The sequence below is a fragment of the Saccoglossus kowalevskii genome, chromosome 22 (assembly GCF_978046115.1).
Source record: "Saccoglossus kowalevskii chromosome 22, keSacKowa6.1, whole genome shotgun sequence".
Classification (NCBI taxonomy): domain Eukaryota; kingdom Metazoa; phylum Hemichordata; class Enteropneusta; family Harrimaniidae; genus Saccoglossus; species Saccoglossus kowalevskii.
The window spans coordinates 3,635,378-3,659,807 of record NC_140662.1 but is presented as its reverse complement, the minus strand read 5'-3'; the positions used below and the strand labels follow the sequence as shown (position 1 = coordinate 3,659,807).

The following is a 24,430-nucleotide window of genomic DNA, read 5'->3' as shown; positions in this document are numbered from 1 at the left end:
ATCCCCGCATACACTCCATCGAACTTACGTGATTGTTTAGCTTTCAGTTTCAGCTTTAAAAATGTTATTTTTGAGTTTCGTTTATAGCATGCCAGTTATGACCAATTGAATGCACATCAATGTTCTGTCGCAAAAAAGGCAATGATTTATTGCAAATCGGCGACGAAATTGATGATTGGTTAGCAGGCAAAAAAGAAATGGACATTGACATCAAATACCGTTTCACGTGAAACCTCCACTTCCGGAAAACAGATGTCTGGGAATATGTATAAATTTGAGATGACATTCATAAAATGTGCTTCATATGCATGTTTGGATAGTGAATCCCAGTGAATATCAGAAACATTGTTAAATTTGCGCGCCCTCTAGTGACGGAACCCTTCTGTGACGTCCAAATGATGTACGTGTATGGGTGAAGGCAATGTTGTTCTTATCAATCACTCTTTTGTTTGTAGCTGTTAATAACAAACTGCTGTATTGCATGGCGTGATGTGGCGTGGCGTAGCGTGGTGGGCGTGGCGTGTTGTGGCGTGGCGTGGCTGGCGTGGCGTGTCGTGGCGTGGCGTGTAAAAACAAAATTGCGGAGCTAAGGAATTGAGAAATCTACACGTTTATTATTAAATATTTTCCATAACATATATTTAGTAGATTGTTAAATGATTCGGTCTGTCATGTAACATACAGCCGCAAAAATAATACTAAATCGCTGGAATGTGCTTCAAAGTACAGCGAAATTACGTGCTGGAGCACTTGGAATAAGGAAAAACTAATTTGTTGTGAAACCTGACAACAGACCGAATGTATCGATTTCCAATCTCGTCATTAAAATCGCAAAATATGAAAAAAATAATTATCAAGATTAAGATGTATCATTTCAATATGTAATAGCCGTTGGGTATGCAATGGATATACTCATTTATTTCTTCTGAAAGGGTGAATGATCGTTTTAATAACAGGTTGGTACATACGCAATTAAATTGAATCTATGATATAATATTTGTCATGATGTTCAAATTTTACTTGGGAAATACATCAAACAATGGTTTAGCAATAAAGGGCTTTGCACTACCAATTGCATGGCAACAAGGCGTGGGCGGGATTGTTAATGAAGGAAATGTAGTCTATCATGATGTAAGTCAACATCCCTGTTCGAGTCCTGTTGCAGTGCAAATAATAGACAGAGTGGAGTCTTTTATGTTAATAATTAATAATATGCTAATGTCGGAGAATTGAATATGCGATCGCGGGCAATTCTCTACATTGTTTCCAAATGATCCAAACGTAAAGTTGAAATAGTCATGGCGCATATAGTGGTAAAAGTATTACGCGTAGTTGAATGTTTATCTATATGATGGTTTCTTGAGTTAATTTGAATTAGATGTATGTTCTAACGGCTACCACGAACTTGTGATATGTGCTTTTTAAGGGAATATTTGCGAGCAGAAACACTGAATTACTAAAAAGAAATACTTAAATTCACCTCTATCCCTTATTGTATGGATAACATTTTGTTTACTTTTTTTTCAATATTATAATGCTTTTAGTATGTATGTACTTCTGCAAGTACCAACTTGAATGTCGCAATGAAAAAAACAAGAACACGAACGCCATTACATTCTATTTCACGGTGTTTTCACGCAGATGTCGTAACGACGTCACTTTGTATCAAATCGCGCATGTCAATCTCACAAAACACACATTGATCACTGAATATTCAATCTCAATATTCAGTTTTCTGTGAAACGTTTTTAATTGAATTATTTCATTAAACTTTTATTGTGTTATATTTAAATTCCAATGTAAGCATAGATGGAGAAAGAAACATGATGTGTTTGTCCATTACTTGAAACATTAAAATATGAATATAATCGATAGTTCTTTTCAAAGATGAAATGGGTTTGGCATAACTTGCGCAGTGCAAACAATGTTTTGTGTTTGTTGTATGCGTCGTATAGGACGCCATATTGAACAAGCGTTATATTATGATTGTTGGTGGTGCGTAATAAACACAACATACACATCACATATTTCAAAATATTTCACAATTGTTCTGCACCGATTTGAAAAGCAATCGAGTGAACTGGTTATGCAGCCTCTGACATCAAATCCCACAAGTTTTCAGTTCAATAAATCAATATCGAAATGCTAAGCGGCAATGTAACATATTCTTTGAACTGTCTACTACATAAATGATCCCTTTTGAAATGACATAATATCAGATTCAGTTTACGCTTATGGGTTTTATTTTTTATTTTATGCATTCTTTGAGTCATAATCGGTTTATTCCCATCACACACAAAAATTAAATGTCACATTTCATAAATGATTTAGTAAGAATATGTTTTACAATGCAATATATGTAGATGTGTGGAATAACACTGAGTTTTGCAAACATAGAATTGGATAAATAAACTCACAATATATTTTGTTGTTTGAAATATATATGTATCGAAGTGTAACACTTATTGAGTGCATTATAAAATTCCGCGACCAGTGGCGGCCATCGCATAAGGATCAAGAATAATTAAAATAATAATCATCACGCACTTTTTACCACTTTCGATTTAAGCGTTTTTAACATCAGCAAAACATATATCAATAAGCGCCGTTTGCTTGTAGATGTCTCACCTAATTAGAATATTGCTAATAATCAGTTTTTATATATTATACGAACATGAAGTCTCTCGTCTATAAAGGGCGCCATGGTTGGCATATGGTGACCAATCATGGCCATGTATTTGTTATGAAAATAGTCAATATTACATATATCATAGAATACTCTTATTACCCCTTTCTCAAAGAGGTAAAGGCTGTGTTCGTGGCATATCATATCGATTGTTTTCAATCAATAATTTTGCGGCGATGACAGCTATTGGTCATTATAACAAACTATTAACTAAAATATACCTTTAAAGTATTAAATATATTGCTAAGATGTTGGCTTATAGCCACCAAAATGTACCTGAAATGCTTTTTGTAATGTCCGTCATCTCAATATTTTTGACAGGTGGTTTCCGGTGAGTTACAATTCCGCAGTAAGAGTGGAAATAACGTACCTGCCGTAGATGATTAAAAAGAGCACATAGGGAATCACAAAATAGCGACAAACAAAACAACTAGTCAATACATTGCAGAACGGTACGCGTACCCATGGGTATACAAACAAGTTGTGATATCAGGTAGTTCGAAAAGAGAAAGAGGTGGGCACATCCTGCTCCACTTGTAGCATTCGCCATATATGAACCAGTGTCATATTGAAATTAATTCTATTAGAGATCTGAGATATAAATCATTAATAGATATGTTAAGATAACATCTGTGTAACAGTATTGTCATATTTAACTGCAAACTCATTATATCTGACAAAAATATGAATGTGAAGGCGAGTCGTTCATTTCCCTTCATTTAATAGTTCAGCTGAATTATGAAAATGTCAGCATTTTAACCTTATATATCTATATTGTCAGCAATATATTGTGAATGATACCTTCTCTCAACAACATCGACCATCCTCCTACTCCTTACAACTCATGACGTCTCTTCACATGGACGTAACAGACGCCTAATTTTTGACGCCGCTATATCCGGGTATAGATTCAAAGCTTATTGAATCTTGAAACTCTATAATTGATTGTAAATCCTCTGAGAGGCATTATATGATATGCTGCGTAGGATGAACAACAAGAATAGCCTCCCAAGACACTACACAAACGCCAGATGTTACTTTGACTGCTAACACATTAATTATTCATTTTGTTCGGTGTATATGGATTTTCTTTTGGGGGCATCCACCTTCATATATTGTATGTCACGTTGTACACGAATGTTCTGGAATAATTGAATCCCACTCCAAAAGCTTGGGATAGCATTTCCCACACTGTTGAGATTGATTGTCTCACATCATTTCAAAATAACTTATTAAACAGAGAAACAAAAAATACGTGTTTATAGTAAATGTAATACGGTTAAAATGAGTTGATATATTATTCTACATTACAAACCATACCCCCAATCATCCGCTGATCGTACGAGTATCAAAGAGATAGAAATCCGAAAATATTTATTATATTTTGAACTTCACTGCATCAAACCAGCGTCTTCTGTGAGATATAATTTTTCCAAATATGATACATCCAAAAAATTATGCATTCGCTATTGATATAAATAGGAACATTTAGTTTGTCTAGTCTGTCGTTATTGGCATTTCCAACGGTCCCGACCAGTGGTGTGGCTTATGCTATTTCAAAAGCCATGTTTTTATTAACGTTACGTTGACAGTCCTACACACTTTGTAGTTCTAGCTCGTATGTTACGCAGCGTGTAGTTTAACTGTATTTAACCGATCTTTGTAATATTATCAAATCAGAGAGCGTATACAATGCGCACGATTGTAAACAGAGTGTAGGGTAGATTTGATCCATCAGTAGTGATACCATACTTCCGTCGGCCAGGAATGTCATTATACATTCACCAACACAATAGATCATTTGCATGCTCCAAATGTGCGGGATATGTCGACTGCGTCAGTAACACTGCAGACTCAGTCCACATGACGTCAGAGGCAAGTGATTACCTAAATTTGAATAACTCGACTTTACGTTACCTGGGGTGTATGGTAGTATTTGTCAACATTAAAATAGATATATCCGTATTGTTTTATGATAACCAACTGCAAAAACGCAACAACATCTCGATGGTTATTACGTATTTGAATAATAACTAGCACGTGATACAGAAACGAGCATCTGTTTATTCCCAAACAAAATTACTAAGAAATAAACGGTTCACAAGTGTGGTTCATTACACGTGTTTCTGACGCTTCGGATTTACGTTTATTTTTTAGTACTCTGATCGTTTCAGTAAAAAGACATATAAACTATTTAACTTTAAATCACAATTTCAACATACGTCGTGTATGTATGTTTTTTACCTGGCAAGATTTGTACGTTAACACGAATGATCAACTGCGCGTTCTATGTGTAACTACCTTGGGACACTCCTTACCCGCAATGCAGAGAAACAAACGTTCTCGTTCTACCTTAGGACACTCCTTACCCGCAATGTAGAGAAACAAACGTTCTCGTTCTATGTGTAACTACCTTGGGACACTCCTTACCTGCAATGCAGAGAAACAAACGTTCTCGTTCTCTGTGTAACTACCTTGGGACACTCCTTACCCGCAATGCAGAGAAACAAACGTTCTCGTTCTATGTGTAACTACCTTGGGACACTCCTTACCCGCAATGCAGAGAAACAAACGTTCTCGTTCTCTGTGTAACTACCTTGGGACACTCCTTACCCGCAATGCAGAGAAACAAACGTTCTCGTTCTATGTGTAACTACCTTGGGACACTCCTTACCCGCAATGCAGAGAAACAAACGTTCTCGTTCTCTGTTTAACTACCTTGGGACACTCCTTACCCGCAATGCAGAGAAACAAACGTTCTCGTTCTATGTGTAACTACCTTGGGACACTCCGTACCCGCAATGCAGAGAAACAAACGTTGTCGTTCTCTGTGTAACTACCTTGGGACACTCCTTACCCGCAATGCAGAGAAACAAACGTTCTCGTTCTATGTGTAACTACCTTGGAACACTCCTTACCCGCAATGCAGAAAAACAAACGTTCTCGTTCTATGTGTAACTACCTTGGGACACTCCTTACCCGCAATGCAGAGAAACAAACGTTCTCGTTCTATGTGTAACTACCTTGGAACCCTCCTTACCCGCAATGCAGAGAACCAAACGTTCTCGTTCTCTGTGTAACTACCTTGGGACACTCCTTACCCGCAATGCAGAGAAACAAACGTTCTCGTTCTATGTGTAACTACCTTGGGACACTCCTTACCCGCAATGCAGAGAAACAAACGTTTTCGTTCTATGTGTAACTACCTTGGAATACTCCTTACCCGCAATGCAGAGAAACAAACGTTCTCGTTCTATGTGTAACTACCTTGAGACACTCCTTACCCGCAATGCAGAGAAACAAACGTTCTCGTTCTATGTGTAACTACCTTGGGACACTCCTTACCCGCAATGCAGAGAAACAAACGTTCTCGTTCTCTGTGTAACTACCTTGGGACACTCCTTACCCGCAATGCAGAGAAACAAACGTTCTCGTTCTGCTCTGCTGGGAATCTATATAACAGTTAATTGGGTAATATGATGTCTTGCCATGTTTACTGCTTGCCCAAAGGCGTGATTGTAAATTGCAACAGTATTCGACTGCGATATACGTTCAGGTATTGAAATACATAGACATGTACATGTATATGAAACGCATTTGAAAACACTCTGTTTAGTTAGCATGTTGAAACCGACACTTATATTGGAATTAATTAGCTACTGGAGGGGCATGGTGCATTTTGGTACACATCGAACTACTCTCACATCTTTAAACCTGAGCTACATATAATTCTTTTCCATAATTTACAAAAGCATTGAAATGAAATATATCTGTTTAAAGGGTAGTGGTAATCGCGCTGCGCATATGCGATATTTGTGTTGATAAACATTGATTTTCCCACAATCCAATGCGCCCGTCCAATTGAAATCACAAGTATGAGGTTTGACCTGGATGCGACTTGCACTTACCGCCGGTGTCGCCTTCAATTCCTCCCAATCACCTAAAACAATACCTAATCAAAGCTTGATAACGTCTCAGTTTGTACTTGTTAATCTGCTTAACAGTTAACGTCACCGTCTTTGTTAATATGATACCCAATCATCGAACTAATTCAAAATTGCAATTACGTATGCAAACATTCTTACATTACACATTACCAGCGATTGAGTAATCCGAATTTGGTTTGCGTCTCTGTTGGTTATACAAAGAGTCAAAATCATGTCTAAATGTTACTCCGTTCGGTTCAATGGCGATTTGTATCACGTAAGCGTGGCCCAAAATGTACTCGACATAATATGACTAAATAACCTTCCTACTCGCAGCTTTAGACGTTTCTTAATAAGCAATACAAATATGTCGCTCATATAGTATGCTTACTTCGAATTATAATGTCGCATTATATTATAATCAATTTGTAACAGAATAACGTAATATAGAATCACATGCGTCGCTCTTCTAGATATATTCCCTTTTAAATCATCCTGGGGCAAATAACTGAAAATTTAACATAAGATTACATTAACAAATACTAACCAAGCGTCTTCAGACACTAAATGGAAATAAAAGGCTACGTGCCGGATACATGTACAGAATTAACGCGATGTGCTCTTATTAGGTTTTGTTTGACATCACTCTTGGCCTTCAGGTTATATTGAACTTCGAGAGCATTTTATAATGACATACTGAATGACGTTGAGGGTTTCAATTGAGTAAAATGCGTCATGCAACGACTCGGCGATAATAACAATGCCTTTAAGAGAGAATCACACTGATATTTGGAGTGACTATACGACTATATGACATGTTCACGGGACTTCCATTGATGCGAGACTAGTATAAGAAAAAAGATATGTTTTCTTGTTAATTTGATCTGCGATATACGACATATGTAAGTACATTCTGGATGTAAACAACGAATGTGAAAATTGCAATGTGAGACGATTTTTTTTTTATTTTCTGAAATAATATGAATAAAATCTTTTTTTCTTGATGTTGGGGTGAATAACAAACTGCTGATAACGGCATGCCACTCAAGTGCACATTTTATTTGATTTACATCCATTAGTAGTTGTCATGGCGAGTGACAATGAATCAAGAAGGTTGGAGTCTGCGTTTTTAAACGCGTGTCAGGACTGTGATGAAGAGCGCCTCAAGGAATTAATAAAAGAAGGACTAAATAAAAAAGAAGTCAATTATGCAGATAGATCTGAAAAGGTATGTTTTGAAGATTATCTATATAATGAGAATACGTGGTAATACTAGTGCGAGTGAATACTAGTATTCAAAACCATTATGCACGGCATGAAGATTATACATGTGTTCATTTCTAAATGTTCGTTGCAATAAATAAATTCTTATGGCGTATCAAAACATTCTGAATGTGTATGTACCCAAATAGGGCAGATTGGATTGCATATTCACACGCAATTGATATATTACACTGTAGGTAATTACGGACATTGAAACTCTACTATAAGACAGCATCATGTTTTCAATTACACCAGCATATCTTCCATACGCTTGAGTCGTTCGTGTGACCTTCGAAAATTCAAATATGGCGAATAATCGTTTTTAGTCCGGCATGCAGCTCTAAAGAATTTATAAAACTCAATCATTTAAGTCGACACATGTCAGGTAAAGCGTTGCTCTTATGAATAGATGAAAAGGGTAAAGCGTACGAATGTGCCAATTAGAACAGGGGCGGAATACGCAAATGCCGCGTATGTACGTGTAATTTCAATTTAGCATCCGACGATTAAACAACAAATGTGTACATGACGATGGTAACATGGTGTAGTCTAGTTGCCATAAGTCAATTATGACTGCTTGTCAATGGTGTGGGAATTCTGCACCAATTATTAACCGAAGGCAAGACTGAAAAATTAATCCTGTCTCTATTGACGTCATAACTGGATTGTGATCACTGCCGACAAGGTAATTCCACGGTGAAAATGAGCTTAGTACATTACAATCAAAACCGTTCAACCTGCAACTAACAGGCCAACAACTGATACAATTTATTGTAGAAGTCTTTTTAGACGTATGCCGAATGATAACATACGATTGTATGAAGTTGATTACGTATGCTGTATTTTACCTGAACATCGTAACAATATATTTACACACGAAAATTCTAGAATCAAGAAATTGTCCAAATGAGAAATATGCCGGATCCTTTGACGTTGCGTTGTGCTGCGGTCGGGAGTAGCGTGTAAAACAATTATTTATTAATCGCTAATTCATTCCCCTCTATGGAATTTTACATTTAATTGCACAACGACTCGTGAATGAAATAAAATATAATCTTAAACGTTTGAAAAATGTATTGGACAGAACTATATGGACATCCACCTGTTACAGTGTCATTTTACAGATTATGCAAATGTAGACGTCATTCACATTTCATATAATAGCGCCTCACGGACCTCGTAATACCATAATTGAGCATCGACCCGGTTCTGCTGAACACCATAAACTGAGAATCTTCGCAATTCAGGCACATTCGTTAGCGACTTCGATTGTTCATTTTGTTGATGTTCTACACCGGGTATATTTCTTGACAAAGACAATATCGACTTTACTACTGGTGGTTGGCAAATTAAAGCAAATGAATCATAGTAGCTTTAGACGATAATTTGTGTGCCCGGTGTTCCCAGTCGTGATCTCAAACATAGGAATTCAAAACAAATCTAACTGATGATCGGTCTAAAGCAACCAGCAAATTAGCCTTTGAGCGGTAATTGTCATTCACATGATTAATTAACATAGTTTTGTAAACGGAAACAAGCAAGGCAAGTTTTATTTATTCGGCCGTTAACTCAGCTTGGTAGAATTCACACTATAAACCTGTAATCAAACCCAATGGCGCATGCTCTAGTGCGTTTCCCATACAAATGAAACACGAGGTTAAGCGTTGTGAATCATTTCCATGGGAAATCGAGCGCCAAGTCGCGTGTTATTTTCAGTTAAGATATGACGTGATAAAATACCATAAAATATATTGGTTTTAATTTGAAATCGATGGTGTTATTGTAACAGGAATGCTGATTGATGGATCCGACTCCTTCGCGCGTCCAATCAATTCATTCAATATAAATTATATATATAGTTAAATATATAGTTAAATACAGCATTTCCTGACATGACCATGCACGGGTTCGTATTGACAGTCATGGTTGTTCGACTTCAGCAAAATCGCAAAATCGTGCGAATCGGACGATGGTAAAACGCGGTATGGGGGATGTGTTTAAAAGTGTCATAGACGCGTTAAAATGTCTATTTTGTATTAGTGCATCTCCTATAGAACTATCACTACAAACCACATTCAGGCAGTACGGGAACGGAACGCATCGACCTCTGCTACGCGTTCAAACGGTCGTCGTTGCTGCATCGTCCTAACCCCTACATCACACAATGCCCAGTCGTCGGTAACCACTGCCAGGAACAACGGCAATGTGTGTTGGTAGACCCAGATCGCCATAGTTTCAAGGAACCATCATAGCAGGCATGACAGATAACCCACTCGCACTTTCTACTGAATTTATGACAATTCATGAAATCTATCATATACCAATACAACACCGCCTAGACACATGGTGGAACTAGACGTATGGTTAATTTATCACACACAAAAAACATTATTTAATGTGTTATTCCTTCCCATCTTATGCAAAATACAACTTACCTCTTTTTCGCCGTTTATCATATACAAAGATAGCAAATTGGATGGCGAAAATGGTGGTAAGGGTCCTTTCCTGGCAACTGTTTTCTAATTGTATGAAAATAGAATTAAACAACCATATTGTTTTCAATTTCAGGCTTGAGAAATATTTTTTTTTATATATAACACAATCGGTAAAAATGCGAATATCTATGCATGAATATTTGATCACGATATGCTAATCACCTAATTTTCATATTTAATTTGTATGTAAATTTGTAGGATGCTAAAATTGTTCAGTTTGAAAACCAAATTGTGCATCATCGTAATAATAACAGACTTGTGCATTATTATTGTTTTATGATACTTACGTATTTGCATATTTATGAAGTAAAACTGAGCTCTCATTCTAATAAAATTTATTTATAATAATAGACCAATAACGTTGCATTTATGTGATATTCATCCAGAAAAATTTGAAATAATATTTCCTTGGTTATAAATTGATGTTCAATTCACAAGAAACGATATACTATTACATATATACAACTTGCCATGTACATATCTAGTAAAATGATATACAGGTAACATTGGTTGGTAAAATCCTATTGTCTACAGCAAATATATTATTGTGATGTTATTAGCTTAAAATTTATCAAAAAGTCCATGATATCCACAATGACTTAATATTTGAAAAAAAAATATTGAAAATTGTAAGAGATTCTATGATTTAATAATAACTACAATCAATTTAAATCGAAATTATGACTGAGATTTGTGATCGCTGACATTTTTACCAAGAGTGTAATCATAGTTTATGTTATGCCAACACTACAACTGAAGTTTCTGACAATTTTCCAACCAATGTGTTAGGTTGATTTGAAAATTTCTAAAAACGTTAAAGTTTAACATTTAATTAGATTTAAAAAACTGTGCCTCGGCAAATGTATATTTCACTTCATTTATCAGTAAGCTTCATTCAAAGTATTGATGTTAGAATTTGCGAATAACGCCTTTTATTCTAGAAACGTTGTCCAATATTTGAATACATTAGCAAATACGTAGAAGAAGTATGTGCGATGCTGCCTTATATTTAGAATTTTCTTAAAAAGAAAGAAAGATCTGAAAATGCTTAGTCTAGTTAAGCCATTGCGTTAATGCTACCATTATATAAAATGGCAATAGAATAAGTAGGTTGACACTGAATGAAAAAAATGATTGATGACAAATCATATGTACAGACTGACGTTGGATATTCCACAAATATGTGTACACTTGTTCAATGGTGCAAATTACATGCACACGCATAAATTAGATGATCAAATCGATAACATATCCTTATTCTGGAGGTAATTTAGACCTATATTTTATGTGTCAAAAGTCAAAAATTTCACAAAATATTCGGTAACTTTGATGGAAAATGACTATATATCAGAATATTCTCCGTTTTAACCTGGTTAATTCTTAAAATAAAAGAAATTTAATAGCTTCATGTTGATAATATTCAACAAGCAAAATGCCCTCAATATGTTTCACTTTCAATATAAGTACCTCATTGTTAAATTTATCCTTCAAACTAGACAACGTGTTTTCAATCAGCAATGTTGTCATACTAATAACATATTTTTTGATTTAAGATTTGTTTTCATTATATATTTTATTATTGGACAGCTCATTAGTTTCCGTCACGCAAAAAAGTTGTCGTGATTGTAAATACACATTATAAACATTCTTTTGAGTTCTCCGAAACATGATAATTTTTCAGCACCGTAAACATTATATACTGTTTTGTCTGGTATGTTTTTTGCATCTTATATTTGCTAGTAGAATAACATTTTAACTGTCATTAATCCTTCTATGTCATTATTTTGTTTTAAAAAAAGCATTGTACGCATACTATCTAAAACTGAACTTCAGATGTTTACATAGTTAGAAATGACATACATGCTTATCAACTATCTGGTAGGTTGACAATAAAAGTGATAATTCATGGAAATAATCTTGTGTAGTATAAAATATGAGACGTTTCATACTATTAAATGATAAGTTTCCGAAAATAAAGTAAATCATTGCAAATGGCTGAGATTATATCATGGTGCAAAACGATCAATCTCGATCAATTCGTATTTTACGTGGGTGTAATAAGCTACAATATCAAATATGACTTCACATTTGTTGGCCTTGTTGTAGTAACAGTAAACTGTTATCATGTTAATTATTGATCAAACTAAGCTATGGCATTTTATAACTCCTGCAATTGTTACACATGTGACGCGGTGTTCTAAAAGAACTTGTTAGGATGAGAGGATTTCTCATTTTGAGATAATATTATTGAAGAAGCTCCACTTGTGGATTGGAATCAGATGAAAACTGTTTTCTTGCCAATGTTAGATTATTGTTTCATAATTTGAGAGTACACTTCTAAACGCAATTTGTTATCCCATTATCCGAGTTCATGTTGAATGCCTGAATAATAAGAATTTGTGTATCATGATTTCACCATTTCGTAATTTGTCTTGTTAACATGCAAAGCCGAGAATCAAAAACAAAAAAGCAAAACATTTTTTTTTTAATTATGAAACAAGGATTTGCGTGTGAGGGCTGTCATTTGTCCCCCGGAAGATTATAAATACTTTGAATTATGAATATTCAAAACATGTAATTACCATAAATTATGGTATAAATGATTAAACTCACCAAGTTTGAATTCTTAGATACCATTATTTCTTCTCTTTCTTAAAAAGATATTGCAATTGTAATGTGAATCAGCTATTTCACACACTATTTCTAATGGTTTCCATGGTTTCATGCCATACAAAAGCCTGCACCACATGTTTCGAAAACCACAACCATCTTTTTCTGATTCTTTAGAAAAAAAAGTAATTGTTTTTAGTATAGAGGTTTCGACTACTTTGGAGTAATATGCAACTGGTCTGTGCGTTTCGGGTTTGTAAGAAATAGATTCTGAAATCGACAACATGACTTTACAAGGTTGCAATACAACATCAATTCAATTCGGTCTTACATGACTATAATTGTCATTTTGATCCATATTCTCGGGGTGGACATCTGGGCATTTTCACCGCCTGGCAACCATCAAGGTGAAAACAAAGACCGAAACTCACAGAAAACTGCACTTTGGGATGGTTGCTGAAACTCCTCGCAACAGTGTTACAAGATTACCCTGCATGTCCAACATGTATAAATTTGGTTGTCCAGGATTACTTCAATGTAGATTTGTGATGTTTTCTCAAATTTAGCTATTTTCACCGGTTCTTCGGCCGGCGTTCCACACCAGCTCGCGCAGATCTCTTAGAAATGCGTGGTATTGTGGTGCGGGTCTTAACAAGGTGGAACGTCTTGTGACGTAGCTGAGGATAGCAACGTTTTCCAGGCGGAACAACGATAACTATGCCCTCTATTTTCTCGTTAATTGTTGGGGGTATTTCGTATTTTTGCGTAATTTCAAAATGATCAATCCACGCATATTATACATATTGGATATTATTGTAATAAAACACATAGTCATACAGTGATGTCCATGTTGAATCTAAATAATCACTGTAAATTACATACATATCAACACATGGGATATAAATAACCATCACTCGTGTGTTGGTATGTATATAATGTACAGTGATGCAATATTTGATTCTGTATTACCTTCAGCTATATAAGTCAACTGTGACGTTTGCACACAACTTAATTTCACCGAGAACTATGTGATGCTTTTGAGTAGATAAAGAATGAAAAACAAATAAATGTGCTTACAACTATTCTATACATAACGAGCGCGCTAAATGAGGCAACACGATTTCATTATTTCCTGCGATGCAAGTATTATGAGATCGTCATCGTCTTTAAAGGTGTGAAACCACTTAGTATGTAGAATTCATTTAGAATATAATCGCGATGTTGACGTGCAGGATACTCGATCTCGATTTCAATGGCATTGTCTAAATTACGTTAATTTACATTCAGTCGACTGGCGCTTCCGCTGCTATCTCTACGAGTGTCAATTACGGGTAAACGTGTTATTGTGTACACGCTGTTATGTGCGATAAAAGCATCATGGCAGGGTGTGGAAGCAAACTCGTGGCATTTGTCAATTAACTGTAAATGGGTGTTTTCGGTCGCCTCTTAATATAACCCCATCAAATCCACGTTCAATTGTGATTAGATTTCCATGTTACCACGCTTTAACGTGATACATTACTTTGGACAAACGAAATTAACCACCTATCAATCGAGGCAAGTTAACCCGCGTTCTTGGCGCCTCCGTGTCGCATCCTTTGATGGTAGGCATACGTAGGAATCTATCAGGTGTACGGTTTTTATATGAAATATTTCACACCTTTAGAGCATTGTGGGACATCACCCACGCACACGTCGAGTAACAACCTTGGGTCGACACACCACACTAATGAATTGATGGTATCTATATAACAACTGTCGCGTTGGTATGTTGTTATAATCGACAACTAACATCGACTATTGCGAACTTTACGTGCAATTTTGTCTCCGATGATTTTAATTTAAATTACCATGTTTGGAGTTTAACACCTTCGTTTGTTATTAGTTTGTACTGATTGTTATGTATACATTGAGTTTTAAAATGTTGGCGCAACAACTTCTTTGTCTTTGAAATGTTGTAATTAAAACTGTATGTGTTTAAATATAGTTTTCACAATTTGTTTCTGTATGGTCATTTATTGGAGGGGTAGAATCGCAAACAAACACACGTGTCATACATATAAGCAGGAGCTGCCTACAAATCTTGCAGTTTTGGCGGCAAGTGCATTATACATCTTGCTGTCGGTCGTCTGTGTTCATAAAATTTGAACCATTTGTCGTATTCACAAGACTTCAGACATTTCAATTCCAGTTCAACAAGATGTTCAGCAAGATTGCCCAGGCGTGTTTTAATGAGTAATCTTGTAGCCAAAACAGTTCAACTATTTAAATGTGAAGCATATCCTCGGGGCGGACATCCGGGCATTTTCACCGCTTGGCAACCCTGCTGGTGAAAACAAAGGTCAAAAACTCGCACAAACGGTACTTTGGAATGATTGTTGAGACTCCCCTGAACAGTATAACAACATTAGCCCTACGTGTGTACCATATATAAATTTGATTGTTCAGGATTACTTCAAAGTTGAGTTTGTGTTGTTTTCTTGAATTTTCACCGGCTCGACCGGCGTTCCACAGCAGCGCGAAAAGAGCCCATAGAAATGCATGTACAGTGGTGCGCGTCTTAGCAACGTTGAACGTCTTGTGACGTAGCTCCGCCCCCGAGAATTGGCAATTTTCGATAGCGACATCGAAGCTTTTCCATAATAGCTCGGACAGAAGAGACTCCTATACAAAGATTTTATCATATGACACTACTAAGTATTTCTTGGTGATGTCAGAATATGCCCAACTCGACAACATCAAACAAAACATCCTAGTAGTCCAGTTATCAAGTCTCTTGACAACACGAAAAATGAAAGTAACGCATGCGCAGACTGTTGTGTCTGAGCATTAATAGTATAAACATATACCGTACTTTGCATGGCCATATTCCCGCCATCAGTTGGGTTGCTTAGCAACAGATGGGATTCTGGGACAGGGCTGCCATCTTTGTGAGTTCTGTTAGTTATTACACACAAGTAAACCTTGCTTGTATACCGAACCTGTTGTCTGCGTGTTTATTGGGCCCGACATTTTGGCGACGAAGATGGCTGAATTCCATCTCCCACCACCAACACCTTTCTTAGCTAGTCCAGGTGAGCCAGCGATTTCATGGCGGAGGTGGTATTCCGGGTTTAAAACTTATATGACTGCCACCAATCTAGACAGTGATGACGTTGCTGACGGCAGAAAACGTGCAGTACTACTACATTGTTTAGGGATCGAGGGACAACGAATCTTCCAGTCTCTTGGTGATTGCCCTACGTATAAGGATGTTGTGGATAAACTCGAGTCGCACTTTGGTCCTCGAAAATCCGTTATCCTGGAAAGGCATCGATTTCGTCAGCGCGGACAGCGTCCTGGTGAGTCAATATCGAGTTATGTTGCTACTTTGAACGAACATGCTGCCAAATGTAATTTTGGTACACTCACAGATGAAATGATCAGAGATCAGCTGATTGAGAAAACGCATACTCCACGTATTAGAGAAAGATTACTAATGGAGCCAGACACGTTAACTTTGCATAAAGCCACAACTTTAGCTGAACAAATTGAAAATGCTTTATCTGATTCACATGTGATTGCGTCTGACACGATGTCACTCGAACCAAACCCAGTAAAAGTAAAACTGGAAGAAAAACCCAAAATACAAGGTATCAACAAGAGACAGTACAACAGAAATCGTACTCAAAACTACCGTAATAGAAATCGGGCCACACAAAATAAACTTTCAGGTTGTCGCAACTGTGGTTCCAATAACCATGATACACGTCACTCAGACTGCCCAGCCAACTGACAAGAGTGCAGAAACTGTCATAAAATTGGTCACTTTGCACGAATGTGTAGAAGCTCTGCAACTACAAAGGTTAAACAAGTGGATACACCCAATAAGGACTCAGACATTGAACAAGTGTTAATATATACTGTTTCCGAAGTTAACGCAATTGACAATAGTTTCAAAACTTGTGCTGTGACAATAAATGGGATTAGACTCAACCTAGTACTAGACCTTGGTGCTAAGGTTTCCATCTTGAATGAGGAATTGTACAAACAACACTTCAAAGCTATACCACTGCTACCAACTAGACAAATGTTAACCAGCTACAATGGAGGTAACATTCCGGTTATTGGTGTAGTACGTCTTCCAGTGCAGTATGATGAACAGACTGTGCAGAACTTTAAGTTTTATGTCACAAAAAATGGTAGTAATCTCATGGGAATTGATTTATTCAACCAACTTGGATTTCAGATAAGTAGACATGGTACAATTGTCAACTCAGTGGATGCTGTTGACAACTTTCCTGAATTATTTTCTGGATTTGGGAAAATTACTACTTTTGCGCACCGACCAGGTGTTGATCCAAGCATTTCCCCAGTGTCACAGAAACTTCGACGATTACCGCTAACAGTACGCGAGGAAGTTTCAACGGAATTGAGTCGTCTTGAGAATTTGGACATTATTGAACGCATTGATAATTCTCCGTGGATTTCAAATTTAGTTGTTGCACGCAGAAAGACCGGCGATATTAGACTTTGTGTAGACTTGCGAGATGTAAACAAAGCAATTATACCTGATAAGTATCCCCTACCTGACCTTGGTGAACTCACCTCCGAATTTCACCAAGCAGAACATGACCAGCGTCTTAACACAGTGCTAAACAAACTGAGAAAGTACAATTTAACACTCAATAGAGATAAGTGTGAGTTTTCGAAACATGAGATTGATTTTGTTGGCTACAGAGTATCCGCGTCTGGTGTGTTACCATTACAGTCCAATACGAAAGCAATTATGGATCTCCCCGAGCCTGCCAATGTCAAGGAATTGCAATCATTTTTTGGTACGACAAACTTCTATTTAAAGTTTGTACCATATTATGCAGACATAGCTGAACCCCTACGTAAACTGTTACGAAAAGATGAGCCATGGGAGTGGACTAAGGATCAGCAGTGCGCATTCGACAAACTCAAGAACCAGATTTCGTCACCACCGGTTCTCGCACACTTCAACCCTGATGCTAAAACATATGTTACTACAGATGCTTCGAGATATGCAATCGGAGCAGTTTTGTCACAAATAGTTAATGATGAAGAGAAGCCAGTTGCATTCACTTCTCGGACATTGTCTCCAACCGAGCGTAAATACTCAACAAGCGAACGTGAAGCTTTAGCGTGTGTGTATGCTTCAGAACATTGGCATATTGTACTCTACGGTAGGAAATACACACTACGCACTGACCATGAAGCGCTCAAATCAATTCTGTCAACAGTAGGCTCCGGTCATAAACCACTACGTATCTATAGATGGACTGATCGTCTTTTGCAGTACAACTTTGATGTCGAGCACATGCAAGGTAGTAAGAACTTTGTCGCAGATATGCTAAGTCGTCTTGTACGCACTACGGACAACACAGAAACTGAAAACGACATTCTCGAAATTAACTTAGATGGGTTAGTCACAGCTAGCGAACTCCAAACACAGTCTCGTGATGATCCGCTGCTTCAACGAGTTGCCACATATGTTCAAAATTGTTGGCCAAAAAGTGTGCCACCAAATCTCAAGGTATTCGCTAACCTCCGCGATGAGCTTACAGTATGGAATGAATACTCTATTGCCCGTAGTTCACGTGCAGTTATTCCTGAAGCCCTGCAGGAACGAGTCCTACGAATGGCCCATGACGGACATCCAGGTATAGTTCGTATGAAACAGCGATGTCGTGAAACAGTATGGTGGCCAGGTATGGACTCTCAGATCGAAGATTACGTCCGCAATTGTGAGCCTTGCGCTATCAGTGGCAAGTCAGCTAGACCAAAACAACCACCACTTCAACCAACGCCATGGCCGACAGAACCATGGAACTCTATACAAATGGACATATTTGGTGAGATAGCCATAGCACCACATAGTCAACGTTTCTTAGTTGTAGTACACGACCTACATTCCAAATGGCCTGAAGTGGCAACAACAGGAACGGTCACATCTACAGCAGTTATTAAGATTCTTGAAGAACTTTTCACTCGATGGGGATTTCCAGAAGTGATCACTACTGACAACGGACCTCAGTTTACCTCAGACGAGTTTGAAAATTATCTACAATCACATGGTATCAAACATAATCTAACATCATTATATAACCCCCAAAGCAACGGTGGGGTGGAACGATTCAATAAATGCCTGAAAGAGGGTTTGAAAACGAAGTTGTCGGAAGGAAAGACATTCGCAGATTCAGTTCGTACAATACTACAGAACTATAGAGCTACACCACATGCTCTTACTCAAAAGTCACCTTCACAACTTATGCTCAATCGTCAAATGCGTCTACCACTTGATAAACTAAAACCATCTACTACCAGCATCGGTAATGCACAAATAGACATTCCAGCTATGAAGTCAGAAATAGAACAACGTCAATCCAGAATCAAGTCTTACACAGATCAACGACAGCACGCTAGATCCAGCAATCTGAATGTAGGAGACTGGGTGAGAGTTAAACGTCCAAATCGCAGTCACAAGCTCTCCCCTACATTTTCTGAGCCGCATCGCATTGTTAAGAAGCTTGGTAAGTTTTCGTTTAGACTTGACGACGGTACAGCATGGAGTGCCAGAAGATGTGTACGTTCGCATAGACATGATTCATCTGTACCCCCACCTGAACTCCCTAACGAACACTTAATGATAAACCAAGAACATCATCCAGTAGTTACAAATGCTAATATCTTACCAACACGCGAAAGTCGTCCAGTACGAATAACACGTATGCCAGCATATTTGAGAGACTATGTACTTTCATAAGCATAAGAACTGTATCTATAGAACATTAGTTTGTTAATGCAGTTAAAAGGATTTCAACTGTTGCATGTTTGAGATTTTGAACTCTTATCGAACTTTAATATCGTTCTTTCATTCATTGTATGTTTATACTTAGGAGTATGCATCCTTTCCGTGAGGGGGAATTATGTTGTGTCTGAGCATTAATAGTATAAACATATACCGTACTTTGCATGGCCATATTCCCGCCATCAGTTGGGTTGCTTAGCAACAGATGGGATTCTGGGACAGGGCTGCCATCTTTGTGAGTTCTGTTAGTTATTACACACAAGTAAACCTTGCTTGTATACCGAACCTGTTGTCTGCGTGTTTATTGGGCCCGACACCACACAGACCAGTACATCGGCTGACCATAAAACTGCGGACAACGCAACAAGCATAATAAAACTGTTAGGAATTGATATTTTAAGCAACAATGTTGTTACACCATTATTACAGCGATGAGCAGATATCTATATACATATTGTAAACTTTCTATTAATGAGCATATTAATTAATTATATTGATTTTGCATAGAATACATCCAAGGATCGAATGGTGTGTTCATCTGTTGACGCAATTTGTCACTAATGTCTTCGTATTATTTAACGTTTTCCTATTTCGATGTCAGTACTTTCTAATTTCAGTTTGAATTATCGTTACAATTCAAAGGTGGCGTAATTGTGATTTAGTTAAATAAAAGTAGCGTGCACAATTCGCGAATAATTTTATGATTTAATTTAATTACCGTCTAAGAAGGTATGCCTTTGGGAGCTTTTGGTGGTTTGTTACCTCCACATCAGTGGCTATGTTTTCAGTAGTGTTCGTTCGTTTGTTTGGCTTATAGTGTACTAATGGAAACTGAAAAAGTAATTGCGAGATTCTTGTAAATTGTCGGGGATGTGTTGCTTGCCCTTGACACACACAAGGACAAACGTATTGAATTTCGCCACAGTTATAGGTATGGTTACCATGGAAACGACCATTTGGGAAATAATTTTGATTTATAATTGAGATATTCTAAACAAGAAATCTAGTCTGTAAGATTATCGCAATTGCGCAGTTATTGGTTTGCAAAAAACGACGATTGCGCATGAAGATACAAAAATAACGGCATTGGTCGATGTTGCTGTTATTATTAACTATAAATGTATGTTTCCATGTTAAATAAAGCAACTTATCGACAAAAATGCCACTATCTTTTTGTCAGACGGTTGCATGCAGGCAACAAATGCAAACAAAACGTCTATGACTTATACATGTATCGACAAATATGTTGGCTGGTTCTTGGGGAGGGGGATGTAGATACTGCCGACACATCACTAGTATATTGCCATTGCAGTAAACCCACTCCACCCCACCCCATATTTCAGTTCCCATGATACAAGTTTTTTTTCTATTAATCGAGGAACGGTGTACAGGTCATTGAGGTGACGACCTTACGTACTAGATGCAGTGAACTCGTCACCAATAATGTGGCAAATTGCTTTTAAATGTAACAGAATAGATTTAGTAGCCGGAGACAATACCTATTTTAAGGTACATGACAGAGGCTTCACCAACTGTCGGAAATTCTCTCTTGGCAATATGTGCAACTCTACAAAGTAAATTGAATGCATATATCATGTCAAATGGTGGCCCTGACACGTTAGTAGAAACATTTGCAAAGGTATTATAATAGAAATAAAAGACTGTGCACTGTCCACACTGTGCGAATACAACAGTGCATTTTATGCATGCTACTGTAACAAACTATACATCACATGAAAGCTTATGCGAATATATTAATGTATATCCCGTATCAATATTTGACTAGTGGAATACCTGACGCCCAATTTTGTAAATCAAAGATAACTGAAGATGTGTTTATGATCAGTAATTAAATGATTGTTTTATCTTTCGGCATTACAATATATTAGTTATTGAATATATAGTCATTTTCGATTTTCAATAGATTGTTATAGTAGAATGATTGCAGAGAATGTCACAGGTTATTATTTTCTGACGCAGAGTTCTCTCAGATCTAGAAAATATAAAAATGTCGTACGATGCATTATATCAATTTACATAAAGCAATATAGATCTTCATTTATGCTTTGGGCACCTAAATCAAAATGTTGGTTACGTTGTTGTAGGCTATTTCATTGTACATTAGCCAAAGTGTGCTCATACATATAGCATTACTGAGATGAAAGTGTGTACTATTTACGTCATCACTCACGTCTCTCCAGAATCCGACGGATACATGCTAGGGGCGTGTTGTTGCGTGTGTGTATTTGCGTGTGGTTCTTGTCGTGAAAAATAATATAATTTATACAATGTGATTGTGAGCCATACTGTAAGTAGAGTAGGATCAACGATTATTTAACAACGTGCTGTGTTCTATTTTATCCAAAAAAGACCATTACAGCCGAAGACATATTTTGATTGGGGTTGTCTACTATGTAAAGCTTTGGGAAAATATGAAATAATGCATGTTTTAATTCGTGTGGTGCCGATTATTGAAACGACACGTTCGCAATTTGAAATACCGATACTACGTGCAGCTTGGTTATCAGTAAATGGACAGACAAACGAGCCTAGTTGTGTGTGAATCAACAATGTTCTTTGTTTTTCGACATTTCAATGAACGATTCTTTCACATTACGACATTGTAGTAATTTTGCATCTGCTGAAATTGTCGTGTTTTGCATGCCGTTTAACTGTGAGCGTTTTATCGGAACTGAAATATGCATTAAAACCACATTGTATATTTATTCTGTAGTAGCTCGACAACGCCATACTCCCGTTCATGTCCTTACAATGCAATAATGAACAACAATTTATCTTCCCTGAATAATATATTAGATAAATCAGCCCAGCCCACGTGTAGTCAAAATATGTTTGCCGATTATAATCTGTCTTGAGCATAATTTAAAACAAAACGCCCAACGTAGTTTTTTGTCACGACGTAGAATATAATCTGCTTCGACAGGCCAAATGCCACTTTCATTATTCCAAAATTAACATTAATATCCTCGAAAGCATTTCAAGTGAATACAAATTGCGAACGCGCGCGTACTACTGGTAATTGCTTCTCATAATATAGTTGTGTGTGATTTATGATTCCTGCTATACCGGAGATGAAATTGACAGTGTGTGTTCTGTGGTCTATACAAATGTGTTAGGTGTCCTATTTACATTCGTGATTTGACCCCTTCTTCCAATACCTCGATGTTATTGCAAACTAGTAAATGTTGACCCTGGCTGTTGTTATAACATGGAAGGGCATAACTAGATTATGAGTTTTAATGTTTCGTATTGTAGAATTGTCGGTGAGGCGATTGAATTTCCCTGCAATCTAATAATGTATCGCCATGGCACGCGACACGTCTTAATAAAAAGTTCGTGACATATGTAATATAATGAACGCGATTATTTGATTTGAGTGTATGCTGATTGATTAATTTAAAAAATACCGATTCTCCTGTTTACAGTTGTTGATTCAAGAATCTCTATGATCGTTGATTATTCGGCAAGAGATTGGACGAACCTTTGCTTGTGTTAATATGCAATAAACTAGTGTTATGTATTCATATCATCCTTGAGGATGTTTGTTCGTTATTATTTGTGTTGTCGACATCGTTGAATTCTAATGTAATTGTCTGTATGTGTCGAACAAATGTCCTGATGCATACTAAAAAAACTTAATTGTGTTTTTTCTTTATTATGTTATTGCTGTTCACTTCTCCGGGGAAATTAAAGTAGATCGCTATCACGAAAACCAGAAATTATACTTTCATGAACGGCACTTTGCTATCTCGTAAACAAATGACGGCAACGTTTCCGTGATGATTATTTTTACAACACTGAATAGGGAGAGTGTTATCTTTTTCTTTTGGTTAGATTAATTTAATCATGATGTATAATGAAATAAATAATCAATCTTGTTTGATGGATTGTAACCTTGTAAAAATGTATGTTATTGTGCTCCATAAAATTGTTTATTTTTTAACTTTTTTGGATTGCTTTTTACCTACTGTTAATTCATGCCGAAATGACAGACACGTTTTAATTTAATTTAATAACAACCTTAAATGTGTTCCTAATTATATTTAATTCTAATATAATTAATTAATTATTCAATTTGCTAAGTACACTTAAAATCACCAACATGTGATCTTAATCTGCATAGTTATCATGCATCTATTTCATGTAGCTTCTATTTCAAGTTGATTATTATTTTAGTTCTGATTAATGAAGTATAATAGTAATTCTTGAACAAATGTCGATGTTTATTTCAATCGGCTAGTTATCTATTATTTTGTTTATTCGCTGATGCATTCATGGTAAGAGTGTGAGTTTTTCACGGAATATTGCACATTATATGTTAAAGCGGGGGAGTCGTCACTTGCGCATGTGTCAAATGGCCATAGCATGTCGTAGTTTACAAACAAGTGTCTACCCATGAGCCTTTGCAGTCTTAGCGTGTGTTGTTATCGTCGCTTGAAACTCAATTCCCACGCGTGCGTAGGTGTCGACCCTCGTACTTGAAGACTGGATGGTGATCGTGTGAATCGAAGATTTGACCAGGTGCTATTCCGTATTTCCTGTGTGTATACTTTGCAGGGTGGTCATGACAGATTTACAAAACCATTTGTGAATGTCTCATTTTTGGTAAACTGGG

The 24,430-nt window shown here is 36.9% G+C and overlaps 1 protein-coding gene across 1 annotated transcript in view; it reads left to right on the top strand.

The window, feature by feature from the left end:
- The window catches only part of LOC100373201 (uncharacterized), a 64,376-nt gene that overhangs the window by 15,632 nt on the left and 24,314 nt on the right, over nucleotides 1–24,430 (top strand). Inside the window, exon 2 of the mRNA XM_002731961.3 lies at nucleotides 7,692–7,840. Coding sequence (XP_002732007.2) covers nucleotides 7,692–7,840 — 149 coding nt within the window. The remainder of the gene's footprint in view (nucleotides 1–7,691; nucleotides 7,841–24,430) is intronic.